The sequence below is a fragment of the Phasianus colchicus genome, chromosome 16 (genome assembly GCF_987193195.1).
Source record: "Phasianus colchicus chromosome 16, bPhaCol1.hap1.1, whole genome shotgun sequence".
Classification (NCBI taxonomy): domain Eukaryota; kingdom Metazoa; phylum Chordata; class Aves; order Galliformes; family Phasianidae; genus Phasianus; species Phasianus colchicus.
The window spans coordinates 14407128-14422149 of record NC_143451.1 but is presented as its reverse complement, the minus strand read 5'-3'; the positions used below and the strand labels follow the sequence as shown (position 1 = coordinate 14422149).

At 41.2% G+C, this 15022-nt stretch overlaps 1 protein-coding gene across 2 annotated transcripts in view; it reads right to left on the bottom strand.

Moving 5' to 3' along the window:
* Positions 1 to 15022, bottom strand: part of PRKAR1B (protein kinase cAMP-dependent type I regulatory subunit beta) — an 87971-nt gene that overhangs the window by 34785 nt on the left and 38164 nt on the right. For both annotated transcript variants that reach the window (XM_031606705.2, XM_031606706.2), the window contains exons 5-6: positions 4863 to 4924; positions 4059 to 4105 (exon numbers count right to left, since the gene is read on the bottom strand). In XM_031606705.2, coding sequence (XP_031462565.1) covers positions 4059 to 4105; positions 4863 to 4924 — 109 coding nt within the window. The remainder of the gene's footprint in view (positions 1 to 4058; positions 4106 to 4862; positions 4925 to 15022) is intronic.

Here is a 15022-nt window from a genome sequence, read left to right as displayed (position 1 = left end):
TTAAATATAAACACACAAACTTGGAGGCTGCTGTCAGAATCCTAAAAAATCAAGGGGAAAACTTCAAACTTTAAAAAGTTCTGTTTAAAGTCTCAAAAAAATATCCTTCTGAAATTAGAAAGGCATTGAACAGGAAGAACCATAAAGATGGAAGAATTCAAACAAAAAGCAGTCTATGGATTATAAAATATAACTAGTTTTAAAATCCAGCACTATTCGCACATAAACCACTGTGTAATTTTCATCTTTGTATATACAAAGTAGACAATTTGTATATACAAATAAGGGTTTCAAGAAGATCTGACCTACAATAAAAAGATAATCTTATTTTATAGCTCCAAATATAGCTTAATACAGCAAAGAAGCTATTTAAGAAAAACACTGAAAAGTTTTCATCTTGATTTTCACCGAACTGTATTTCAATGGCTGTTGTTTTACAAGAAGAAAACCTGAGAATGTCTGTAGAAAGTTGCTGTGACATTAAATAGAATGGGAAGTTGCTGGCTCTAAAAAAAAACCAACATCTATTCTAAAAGAGCAGTTGATGGTGCTTTTTAAAGTAAAAAAAAAAAAAAGTGAGGTTGTAAGATTAAAATAATGAACAGGAAGTCTTTTTATATTTAGAAATATGGATTAGAGATTTTAGCAAGACACATACTTTAGCAGGTGCTTTCAAGATCTTTAATGGAAACTATAATTTAAGTTCTGCCAGATTTTGGCATACGTTCACACTTCCTTGAGCAGAACCCTTCTGGTAGACAGCTGACCTCTGAGACTTCCAACCTCACGCCTTCAACAACTCGGTACAAACTGCATGCGGATGCAGCACCAGGTCATGAGTTTATGGTTCCTCTCAGCCCTGAAGGGCAAAGAAGGAAGGCTGTGGCTTCCATCACGTCCTCCCACACCCCGTGCCTGCCTTGGTCCACTACTCTTCCCATCCTAGTTCACATGAGAGAAGGAAAGCAGGTTCTCCCACATATACCCCATTACTGCTGTTCTGGGATGTACTGCAAAGCAGAAAGGTGATGGCTTACACTCCATTTAGCTGAGCAAGTATACAAGGCAGACAGCAAGCAAGCTGCTGTAAAGAAATGACCTGAGAATAACAGCCACCAACAAGAACATTCCTTCTGTAGCTCCTATGGCTTCCACAGTCACTGAAGAACACTCTGATTTCTTTAAAGTCAGGTAGAGGTGCTACCCACACATCTCTGGATGTCTGCTTTTACTACCTTGAACACTGCTGCTCCATAATTGTAAATTTTCCTCACTGCCATTAGGAAGTGAGATTAAAAACCACTTCTGTATGACAATTTGCACTCTTCTCCCTTAGTCCACAGCTCATTGTGAGCAGGGCGCAGTTCCTTCCAACTGAGGGAGGCTGCATCTTATATGGCTGTCCACAGCAATAACAAGAAGGAAATGTACAGACACTTCATCCTGTGGGCATGATAACAGGGCTGGTTTATACTCTAAGAAAGGCCAAGAGTTGAGGATAAAGTGTTATTATATTTAAAAATACATTAATAAACTGTAGTTCTAATTTGACTCGGATTATTTCTAAGCAAATATGAGAATCCTCTTACTCTTTTGGGTGCCTATCCCCAGACTAACAGTGAATTACTTCAGAATGTTTGGGGTTTTCTCTCAACTCAAACCACCACTCACCGCTTTTGTTACTCCGATTGTGTTGGTGCTTTGTTTAGTTTTATTCTCTTAGTTGAAAGATTTTCAGCTTTGCCCTGACCTTCCTCCAGGAGACAGAACTGTTACGATGGTAATTGCCATTTCCTTTACGTATATGTTTGCATGTGCACTCGTTGCTTATCAGTCACAATGTACTCAGAGCAAACTGCTCCTTGAATCCACAGGTCCCATTATACCTGATCACGGAAACAGAGAAAGCACAGCCTGGCCAGGGGTGAAAAGCCTCGATGCACTTGCCAACACTGGCTGAACTAGGCAGATAATGGCTCGAGGCTTTAAGTCCCGGGGTCAATTATCTACACTCCAAGTAGCTTTTTTTCTAGGAGAAGGGTGGAAGCATGCCAAAAGAGTATCTGGCAAGGCTTAAATGAACTGCAGCTCGGTTACTAGTGATCTGGATTTTCTTCAGACAAAAAGGACTTTAGCACTGCTGCCCTGAAAGTGGAAGAACTTTTCCTGGGAGCAGCACATATACAGCGTGATGGTGCACAGCCATGGGCCTGGGATCTGCCACCTTACAAGGGAGCACGTTACTGGACATGAGCAAACCAGCTGGGACACCATTTTCAAAACCATCTATACAGCTTAAGAGCCTACATGTACTTGCATTGCAGTGGCACTGAGACCACTCTGTTGCTCCAGCTGTTTTTTCAAATTTTACCCTAAACACTATCTCAGAAGCCTCAAAGGATCTTGAAATGCTCTGGGATATACAGTATTGTTCTGCCTAAAACGTTAATGAACTCCAGAAGTCATGAAAAATGATGCGGACACATGTATCTTCTTGAGCCACTTGGGTCAAGAGTGTTTATTAAAGAATTTCAACTTTATCCACAAAAAAAAACAGGCAGAACCTGTGATAGAGAAGTACTGTGTCAGATGTCTATCGCAGGTTCTGCTTGTTTTGTTTGTTTTTTGTTTTTTTTTTTACCTTCAAGAAGGTGTTTCTGAATTATGTCAGGTTATACCTGGGAAGGAAACTAAGGTTTCCATCTTAGCTGACAGAATATAGCCCCTGGTGCTGCAAGCAAGCCCTTCTCAACATTTGCCACCTTGCAAAAGTTTTGAGATCATTTTCTGATGCCATTCATATTCCTCCTATCCCCAGGCCAAACACCGAAGAACCTTTTCCTAAGGCTTTCAGTCAGGACTGACTGTTTTAAAGAGAATTAATCTTCAAGATGTGCATTTATGTACGTTTGTGCATCTGATTCAAAGCCAAGGAAGTAATTAGGCTAGGTACAGGGCCTGAAACGATTATTTTAAAACTAAATTTTAGCACTGTTCTATAAATATTGCTCTTTTATTTTCTGTCACTGTGGATGTGGCAGTGTTTGCTATGGAGAGGTATGCCTGATAGGAACAGTGAGTCAGACGGATTTCCTGAGCAGCAGCTTCCAGAGGCAGAGGCAGCGTGTGAGGTTTCTCAATTCCCAGCCATACCAATTAGATGGTCTCCTGCCACAAACACACTTCTAAAAAAATAACTTTCACTAAAATAACTGTATGCTCCTGCCTGGCTTTAAAACAAATCACTTTCCTCTTTCAACCCTCCGAACAAAATTCATCTGTGCATCTGAGGAGCATGACTGCTAACGAGCCGTCCTACTCAACAACACTGGTATGCAAGGTGTGTAGGAATTCAGACAAATGAGAATCTTGCAGCAGAACTGAAAAAGAGTCAGCCTCATACAGCACAAAAATGGTAAGAGGTGAACAGATTACAATTTGGAGGGTGGTTTCAGAAGAAATTGTCATTTCCAAGTCTTGCTGATTAACCCACCACATATTCCTGTAACCATTTTGTGGTCTCACAGATCACTTTACACTTATAATAATCTTTGCTTTATTAATACGCTGTATTGTTCACGTATTTGGACCTAATTTTAAACACAAATTAAGGCTTCTAAGATGAAACTAAATGCCTGAGGCTGCATCTCAATTTGGAAGGAAAGAAAAAACCACATCAGCTAACTGATTAAAGAAAATATTTTCCTTTTGGCTGATCTGAACCCTCGGGTGCATTCCAGCATGGTGGCCTGCTCTGCCAAAGACTGCACACCTCCAGGTGTGGTTAAGGTTCTGAAGATAATGTCATTTGCTTGTTTTTGATACCATATTTTCCCCCTTGGAATGGACAAATAAGCTAGGATGTAAAACATGCCAATTATGAAATTATGCACAAATGACTTAACACAACAAAAGCAAAGCAATGAGACCAATACTGTGAAATCTATTCCAAGAACAAAGGAGACAGAACCACAGAACATTGCTGGATCAAACTGTGTGCCAGAGCATAAAGCTGTATTAGTTAAATTCAAAATAAGTATCAGACTGTGTGTACTTACATCCACCTCGCCTTGGTCAATCACATAGAAGTTGTCTCCTTCATCACCTGGAAGCAAAATATAAAAAGTGATTGCTTCCTGAAGGTCTGCTAAATTATTCAGTAATTTCCTTCTCCATACTTAATTCTGTAGATATTTGCACAGGTTTGTACAGCAGATTACTTACAGGGAGATTCATTTTCTGAAAGAGCTGTGCCTGTTTTCCTTCATAAATCAAAATGTCACTACCATTTCTTCCTAGTATCTTTCAGTTGCATTAATTCATCTCTTTTGATTGATTCAACACTTCATTGAATGTAAACACGCAAGAGGCTTTATATCCTGAGGGCACTGAAGTCCTCCACAACACGCTGCAGGCATGCAGGTAAGTTGCCAAGAGTGATAACTACGATACAGCACAATGAGGTGTTGAATATTCCCAACAACCATGAAAATATTTTCCACCTCTAGTTTCTCTCAGCTAGAACGTGCCACTCTTATGCATTCTGAGCTGTGCTTCACTTCCTGACTATCTGAAGTTAAGGAATGAACATCTTCGTTTAAAATACTGCTTATCTATGTTCCACTGTAGCATTTTGAAACCATACAGATCTACCACTGAGGTTAAGTGTTAGAGAGCTCTACATATATTCAGCAGAAGATTGTGCCTACATCAATGGATTTATCACATAGCCAAAACACCTACAAACTTCTGGAATATGGACATTCTTCCCATTAAGCAAACAGGGTGAACTCTCAGATGATGAGATGTGAAATGTATGATCTTAGCAAACATGCAAGGATGAAAAAGGGGGGAAGGATTACCTTGCTGTATGACGGTTTCTCCTGCAATGTGTGTAACAGGAAACATGGCATCAAATATGTCACTGGAAAAGGAAAGAAATGTTCGTTCATGAATCAGACTTATTTCTTATCTATCCAGTAGACCTACATTCGTTGTTTCATTGAGACTTCATTAACAGGTACTGCAGAAAAAGAAAAGGAAAATGTTAGATGTGACTGGAAAATGAGCCCCTGCTTGGCAAGAAATCAAAACAACTAGTTTGGCACAAGCTGTGCTTTAAAACTGAGACTGTGATTCAGTGTATGCTATTTTGAAAGAACTCCAGAATAAAATGCACATTGGCCACTTCTTATAGCACTGCACAAACAAGGCAGCTTGAATATTTTATTGTCTAAGCAGACAGACTTCAGATTTTCAGCTGCAATCAGTATGTGTCCCAGCAGTAATTGCTAGATGCCTAAACAGGAGCTCTGCTCTTGTGAACATCTGGCCTCACGTGTACAAGCAAAACCTGTTCCACAATGCAGAGAACATTTGGAAAGGTAGATGGCTCTAAATTAATGTAGCATAACAACTGGCTAGAGATTACACTTACAGAGCAGAAGATGGGAGTCCAAACTCTGACAATCTTAGTTACACTTTGGTGAGTGAGAAGGGAATCTGACCGATGCTATAGAAACACTTAAGCTACAGAAGAGCCTTATGCTCATTAATCATTGCTGAATTACACACCTTACTGTGTTCTTAAGCATACTGTCACATATCCTTAAAAGGCCAGGCAGAGCAGTGAGGACGAGAATGCACCCTGCACCAACACTTCGGGCAACTTGCCCAAATCCAGTCCTTTGTTTACTGAGGGATACAGCAGGCTCCCTGGAGCCTGGGCTTCCTTTCCCCACACCGGCATTTTGGGGAACTTACTATTTTCAGATGCATGAACAGTACTGAGAAGGGTGCTCCCCTCCTCTCCTCCCCTTCCTGCGCATCAGGAGCAAGGGCTAAGGGAAACGGCTCCCCAAGGCAAACAAAAGGCAGCAGGAGGAACATTGAACTGCTCTCTGCTGGTCTGGTGTGGGAACGGTCCATTCATGGACCACCAGCAAGAGATGACATGCTTCAGACTGGAATGGAGCACATTCCTCACAAACATAAAGGAGTGCAAGCAGTGAAGAAATGTAAAATTTTCATCAAAACAGCCAGAAGATCAGCAACAAACCCACGTTGCATTTCAATGCCTTATAAGGGAAATGCATATTGTAAAATCCCATTATTAGCTTATTTCCTGTTCAACTGTTCCAGAATTTATTCAGGCTCAGCTCTAGGAAATGTTTCACTCCTAAGTTCAAATTGGTCATGTCTTTCCTCTTAAGCAGCCAGAACGGTTTTGCTCCCAGGGCTGAGATGAAGCACCGCCGCTCCGCGTCAGCACCTCCTGCTGCTCCAGGGTACCTGCAAAGGATGCTGAAACCTATGCTAAGACAACATATTTTGCCTCTGTTGTTTCATCAGGCCCACTCTGTGCTATTCCTACTCACATTCAGGAAATATGTCCATCACAGGTAACAAGCCAGCTCTGAGGTTCTATGGACACCAACTTCGCATCCCATGTTGAGTACCGATGCAAAGGTGTATATTAAATAATTCTGAAAAGTAAAGGACTGTATTCTAAAATCCAACAAACTCATTCTTAATGAACTTAAATGAGCTCAGCATTTCTCTGGTTGGAGACTTAGCAGAAAAACACGAGCGTGCAGCAGGCTGTGCAACTCCTGTTCCCACACTCACCTGAGCAGCTGAGGTCTAGATGTGATGGGGGAAAGCACCACTAGAACTGAACTGAAACAGTCACTGGAGAACCCTGTGTCGATCAGGCAAGTCAAACTGTTCTTCAGTAGCTCTGGGACTTGGAAATTTTGTACCATAGAGCCTCATCTGCCTCCCCATGATCCCCCCTCCCCTGTGCCTGGTCACCTCACTGAGCTTTAAGAAGAGTTCTGCAACATTTACAGGAGGAAAAGGCACTTTGCAGGGCAGAGAACGGAGCCTTCAGTGATGCATCCAGAAATAGACACGTCACTGTGAATATCAATAACCAAACCAAAATGTGACTGAGCAAACTTGGAAACTCTTTTTTGGAATAGAAACGCAGAGGAAGTAACTACCCACAATTTCAGCCTTTCATCTTTGCTTTAAGGCTGCATTTTATTTATAACTTAACAATTGACCGTACAAACAGTGCCCAATAAATTATGTATAGCACTGCACCCTTCTTCAAAATGTTCCACAAGTCATTTCCACAACACTTTGCTTTTTTTTTCAAAAAACTCTTTAATAAAAACTCACACACTAAAACTTTCAGTTGAAGTTGTAATGAGCCCAAAGTCTGTTGGCAGCAACAGCAGTTTTACATGAATATTTTGCTGCCTCTGGCATCACAAATACAACGTCATTCAGCAAAGGATTCACGAGATGAAGTCTTAGATATTTGAAGGGACCTCTGAAGGACATGTCATCAAACACTAGCCTAGAACACACTCGATCACACAAATGCACAAGTTATCCAAAGTCATGGTGATGCTGATTTGTATTTCCAAAGCAAAACGACAGGCTTTCCTTTGGTAAAGAAATACACCAATATCATGACTGTCACTGGAAACACAGTCCCATTTCTTTCTACTTGGGAACTATTGTTCTTAACTTATATGGTTAGGCCAAGATCTCTCACGGTGATTAATGAGTCGGGGTGTTTCTGCTTTCGGATGCCCAGTTTGACATTCATTAAACAGACTCAGATCTCAGATGATACGGATCAGGAGGCAGCCTCAAAGTTTCCCAACCTACAAGTCTGGCAGCCAAAAACTGGGACATTTAGAATAGCACCAAAGAAAATCAGCCCTCTGGAAATTACTGTCATCAAATGTAGCAAACACTTAGGGTCCCTGCATGAAATCTGGCTTTTCATTTAATTCAAACTAAGTGTAAAATCCATTTTGAGAATTTTCTTATTGCCTTTATTCACAGTTGCCGAAATAAACACGTCACAAGGATCAACATGCCAAAATGCTTTGAAAATCTGAAGTTTGTTCCTGACTCAAGCCAAAATGTGAAACTGCAGTAAGCAGACATATCTTCTCTCCTGCAGTCAGCCTATGCTCCATATTCAGTTCCAGCCATGTGTCCTGGGTCTGAACTACATAGAGAAAACAAGCGAAGCTTTAAATACTGAAGGAGCTAAGAAGTGGCACTCACTAGAGGCACAAGTAATCTAAGCAGGGCCAAAATACGGGCGGTTGCTTTTTTCCTGCATCTTGTGCCTCTTTTCAAGCCATTCAGAATCACTCGCTGGCCATTACAGTTAAAGGAAGGCCCTTACAAACACGGTGCTGCAGCCACCCCACCAAAGCAAAGACCGTAGCTACATTCCCCTGCAGTTCTGCACAAGTAGGTAGTTGCCCTTCTTGTCTTGGAAAGTATTGTTAAATAATTAAACACAGACACACACATGCTTGTTCCTAAATTACAGCATAAAGAGAAAGCCAGAAAATCACTAGTTAAGTTTTCACCCAATGTTCAACCACCATGATTTCATCTTCTCTGTCTGAGCTGCACCACCAAGAACACAGCAGCCTCTGTCTCCTGCCTCCACACCAGCACTAAACTGTTGACACCAACTGTGCAAGCAATGCTGTGTGCTGAACTGATGGAAAGGGTTTGATTTTTTGCCAGGGTTTTTATTATTGTGCTCTAAATGAGAACTGCTCGCAGGGATTTCCTTATTTTGTTCAAATGGAAATGTTATCATTTGCCATGTTTCCAGATGACTTGTGCAGGTAATGGAAGAAGAAAACAGGGCTCCAGCTCTGAGATTTCAGCAGCTGTTTCATGAGACTGCAAACACAGGAGATGCATCAGAGCCTCTTGGGCTCAGCATCAGCATTCGCAGGGCTCCTTCTCACCCTCTCGAGAGTCAACACTTTTGATAGGCTCTGTAAGTTTTTCACAACTTCCCTGTCAGCTTCCAGAGGATTTGCATCTGGTCAATTGTGGCACTTGGAGCCAACCAGAAGGTATCAAGGACAATTTCTGGCTTGGAACTGTAGCTGTAGGTGGGATTGCATGTGCATGAGTATTCACATCTGGATCCAAAGGGAGACGCTAGCGTGATATGACTGATGTACTCCAGAGAGATTTCTGCATGTTTAATTCTTTGTAGCTTTTTGATAATATCATTCAAAAAACCAAAAAATTTACAAGAAAAGCATCTGAACAGCATAGAACATACAGAACAGTTAACTAGTCCAACGAAGTGAAACCAAGAAATGTGTTTAGACATGAAATCTCTATCTGTGCAATCAAAAAATACCATCTGTCTTCTTAGGGAATATAAAAATGTACGAAACTTTTTTCAAAAAGGTCAAAGATATCAAAGAGCTGTAGCAAGTCTTAACACATGAAGTGTGTTCTGTGAGTAGAAGGGAGAACTGCAAACAACTGCGGTCAGGGCTGCAACCTTCAGGTCTGATCCTCTGCCGTGTCATTTGTGTGACTTTGTGACACCTGCACAGGCTGAGCCAACTCCTGCTTCATGCAGAGAAGGAAAACTCCACTTGAATCAACGAGACTGCAGCTGTTTATACCAGTAAAGAATCTATCACACTGATTGCAAAATAAATGTGATGAAACACTTTGCTGATTTAATTCAGTAGCATTTTATATACCCCGCTTGCCAAGACGTAAATGACTGTGCTAAGAGGAAGCTAGCAGAGAGGGCAGGCCCGAGAGCTTCTCTTTCTCGTGAGAAAAAGTGAATGACAAAAATAAATCATCTCATCTGCTTTTGCACTGAGCTGCCTACAGTCAGTGCGGAATATGAGATAGGCAAAAAAAAAAGTGCAGTGCAGGTAATAAAGTACAGGCAATGGGCAACCAAGAACAAGCTTGTTAAAACAAAGCGAGAGAACAAGGATTCCAAGCACTTTCAGAACCAGACCATGGCAATGGCCAAAATAGGGAAACTATGTAAGACAATTTATCAGTTTCACAATCAGATTTCTTTCCAGCCCTTGCTGTGCTGAATGCATTACAGGAAAGGAAACACGGAAGAGACAAAATGTATATGTGCTAGGGAAAAATGGAAAATCCTCGTTATCCCTGCAGGTTACAATTTGCCAGAGTTCAATCACAACAATTTCATTGTGCAGGCAAACTCAGAAAGCCTTCAGTACGTGTGCAACACGGAGATTCTTCTTCCTTTGCTATCTCTCTAACAAAACAAAGAAAGCCCTGTCTTCCTGAGGATAGGTTTAAAAGATATGTAGCTGCTCTGGCATAATTCAGCAAAGACACGCAACTTTTTCTTGGAGTAAGACTGCTTCAGCATGAAGACTCCAGTGTTTTAAATCTTTCCAACTTGGAAACCTCGTAAGTTTAGTAAACAGGGCTGATAATAACTCCACCTTTCATTAGCTGTAACTCGTATCTGGGTGCTATTTTAAGATTTCTAAAGTTTTGGAGGTTTTTCTCTTCTCTTGCATGTCTAGGATTTTCTTCACTTTCATTTCCTGAAAAGATAAAAACTTTCGAGCAATTGTTCTAACAACTGCTCCTCCTGAAAGCATGAAGAGCCCAGAATTTAAAACAGACAACTTGCTTCAATTAACATCTGTGTAATGAAGGAATAATTGCAGTACTTTACCATTGAATGAAATGGGAGGCTTCATGCTATTGTGCACATGAAGTATAAACCTTTGATCCACAGTTTGTTCCTACAAATGCTGCATGTCACTGCTGCTGCTGCTGATGTCAATGCTGATACTGCACCGAGAAACAATTACTATTATTGAACGACTGCTGAGAATAAAAGCAGCACTAAGCACAGTGCACCATTACACGTAAAAGAAAAGATTCCTTTCTAGAAATATTTAAAATTAATGGTCCAGAGCCCACAACTGCATGGTGTCACAGACATACACGTAAGACAGAGAGTCAGTACCAAAGTGTTCATAAAAGCATTATGTAACTACCTCCATTAACTTCTTTTCCTGTTAGGAGAGCAATAAGTTAATTATAGAAATAAACAAGGCTATTAGCAATTAAGAACACTTAATTACTTCATTATAATGACCAATATTTAATTATTATTACAATTCAGCCATACATTAGTTTTGCCATAATGACCATATAAGTCTTTGAAATTGGACATGAGAACACATTCTGAACGGCAGGTTAAAACAAGAGTCCATGTCTAATTCCAACACATTTATTAAGTCACAAATCCACATAACTCACAGGTCTGTGAAACAGAAAGAAATAAAACACCACTGCCTTCTATTTCTGTGAAGTATTTCCATTTTTAATGATCTATGAAGTCTTTTTATAGGTTCATTAATTATTATAGCCAATGACCAGAATGAAACTTCTGAAGTACAGCATCAATTTATTTTACAGGCTCCTTATACATCTTATACAACGGTTCACACCATCCTCAACATGTTAGAAAGAGCTTCCAAAGGGAAAGAGCTTCTGGGGAGATCTTCATCTGGAAAACCATCTGCTGTGGTCAGCAGCATTAAGAAGTGATTCCCAAAGAAGAGGCCAAGACTTGTGTCTGGAAGGTACCAAGGGACACAGCCCAGCCCATGGCTCGCGCCCAGGCCGCTGCTCCTGCCTGCTCCTCAGAAGCAGCAATTATGGCAGCCATGCTACAAGGCTGAGGGAGAACCATGCCTTCCAGCACGTCCCAGTGCCACTGTAAGACAGCATAGTGTACTCTGTTCAGCTTTGGGTTCCCTCCTACAAGACACTGACAAACCGGAGTGAGTCCACAGCGGGCACTGAAATGACCCAGGGCCTGAAGCACGCAGATGAAGGCAGAGTGGGAGGATTCTCTTAAGATCATCAGGGCAGACCTTCGTGGTGCTTATAGCTGCTTAATGGGACGGTGTAGAAGAGGCAGAGCCAAACTCTCATTAGAGGTGCAGAGCAGGAGGATGTAATGCAACAGCCACAAATGGGAACAGAGCAAATTCCCACCTGACATAAAGAAAAAATATTTTGCTCTAGGGGTGTTCAAACACTAGAAGAGGGGCCCAAAGGAGGGCAGAAGCTCAAAGACAGACTGAGCAAGGCCCTAGAGTAGAGCCAGCAGCCCTGATGGAGCCTGGCTGGAGCAGCAGGTGGGACGGGGGACCTCTGTTAGCCCCCTCCACAGACGGGAGCCTGGAGCCTGGCAGCGAGCTTCCCTCACTGGGAGAGATGAGGTGGGACAGGGCTGAGCCACAGACGCGGCGGAGGCAGGGGAGCGTGAGTCAGGAGGCCAGCTGGAGGAGATCCCGAGCGTAATGCACGGAAAGTATGCGCTGTGTGCAGACGGGGGAAGATCTGCGCACTGCTGCATAAATAATTGCAACGAGACTATCTCCCGGCTTCACATCACTGCGAGCACCACGCAGCAACAGCCTGGGTGCCTATCGGCAGATCTTGATTACAAACGAAGTACCAACATGTTTTCTTGCAGAAAAGAATCAGTTTGATGAAACTGAACGTTCCTGTGGAAAATGGCTGATGTCATTTCCCATTGAAAATGGTTTTTAAAGTGTTGAAGCCGTCTAATGTCCTACTGTGATAGCTTCTGAGAGTCTGCTTTTCGCTACGGTGTTATTTAGAAATGAAGTTTCTTAGTTAAGAGGTTGAAATCAAAACAAGACACTGTAAAATGATATCTCAATTGACCTTAATCCTATCTGTTTTGTTTTCTGTATTCTCAAGATTTTAATCGTGGAAGTAAGGCTCAAAATGGGGGAAAGAAATGAAATGCCAAGAGAAAAACAAACAAGAAAAAAAAATCTGAGGAACTTGGGTCACATACAGCTTCTACTCGGTTATGATGTACAAACATCTATATGCATATATAAACACACACACCGGACTGCACAGGCTTCTTTCTGTTTTATTCGGAGAAGGATAAGTGATCAGACGCTCCTTCTTCAGCTAGCAGGTACAGGACTCCAACATGAAGGGAGAGGCATTTATGAAATTTACATGCAACAAGACTTGCATTGCTGCAAGTATAATGTACTGAAGCTTTTACTTTGAGAAAGCTCCAAATACATTATGATGAGAAGTAGAGAAGGGCACTGTAACAAAGTCAGTGCTGTTTTCTGCACACACTGGCATTCCAGAAGTGACCTGGGGAAATGCTTATCACAATGAAAAATCATGTACATGAGAAAAGTGGGCCAAATTCATCTCTAGAGTAATCGAAACAAGGTCGGTGCATTTGAGCTAACTGAGGATTGCTCTATAAGTCACAGATGAGTGTACACAATTTACATGTAGGCTCCATGCAATTAATTATTTGTTCCTTTCTCAAACCTTCTAGAGAAGAAACGGCAGATATCTCACTGAAAAAATAAATATTTTGACTTAATTGCTTCTGGTGAGACAGAAGGACAGCATCACAAGAACAATTACCACCCCAAAAGAAATCTGTTACCAGTATGAAGTGAACTCCACCAGTGATAAAGGGTGACCATAACAAAGTTCCCATATTTGAACAATTTATTCCCTCTGTATTTTTAAATCTCTTCACTCTTTAATTCCAAGCTCCCTCTTCTGGACTATCCCAATTAAACCCAAGAGTGACTCTGCACTACCCCTCATCCACACCTGAATACTGATAACGTAGCTAAAGAAGCCCTTGCAAATGGCACTGATACGGATCACTAATCTAAAGGGTTACTGCAGCTCTGCAGCTGAAGTTCTTCAGAAATAAATTAGCCGATATTGAACTTTAAATAACTCCCAGAGGTTTGCAGTACAAAACGCGCTCCTATCTTATCTCTGGGAGCACACGCTCAACTTAGGACACAGCAACATACATCCAAATAATGGGTTATGAGACATTATCTTAAATAGTGAGCTGTGGTAAATTACATTGCATGTGAATGTAAGTAAGTACGAAAAAACACCATACTATGTATATTACCTCTTGCTCACATTTTGCAAGTTATACTTTGCCCATAACATTAATGGTGCTTTCTGTTTTACCTTTGAAACTGAGACGGGGAGGACATGCTTGAATGAAAAACAAATGTTATATATTTATGTTTCCTTGCAGCTCTGTGACTAACAAACTGTTCACAAAGACTTATTCTACCAATTAATTTACCAATTTACACAGCATACCTACTAACAGCTACTTGTGCTTGTAGGAACTTGGTAATGAACCTAATATTCATTGATTTAAATTATTCTACTTTTTCTGCACTCTGTGCAGATTCACTCCTAAGAGTTCTCTATAAATACTGGAAAATTAAATTGTATTTTTGTATTATTGTTCCTAAATCACATTCTGCTTCTATGCACTATTTTTATATGCATGGTTTCCACACATGTAGGAAAGGCTTGAGTGTCACCAGACAGTAACTGTGCCTGGCAACTACATCAGCACAGAAATACATGAGGCACATTTTTTTGTTGTTTTTAATCTTTAAAAAACTTGAAAAATGTTTCCTTTCTGTGCCTAGCAGCCCTCGCCATTTAGGATACTGCAAGTGATCAGGAGCTAAACAGAAATGCAGTCAGAGCAGATTTTTAATCAGCTTGGCGTAAAACAATTCTGCCTATCAGGAAATTCCTCAGGCGCCTCGTGCAAGGTGTGTACCAATACCTGGTGCTGCTGGTAGAGCAGGGAGGCGATCTGCAACCAAAGGCAAGGGCTGCAGAGCTCCATCCCCTGCCACTGTGCTGTGTGCCTCCTGCAAGCCAGGGAAGCGCATGCTGCAACTGATCACGCAGAGTCTGACATGCGTCTCCTCCGGCTGACAAGCACATAACATACGGCCACAGCCATCTCCCACATCTCACTTAATTAATTTCCATCCGCGCTGTGTTCTCCCACACCTGGGGATATCAAGCAGCTGCATATAATAAAAACATTTAACTGGTGTTAGTGGATAGGATTCAATTTAGTATATAATTGGATCAGTAAATGAAATCATTATAAAAAAGCTGATAAAGGTTATCTAGCGCGAGTCAGAATTATTTTCTAAAATTGTACAGATTCAGTGTTAAATAGCTGATGAATAAAATTCATAGCTGACACAAAACCACATGTCCACAAGCACTTGATTTTGTATTTGCATATCTATAATAGCTTACAGACATGTGCAAACTTAAA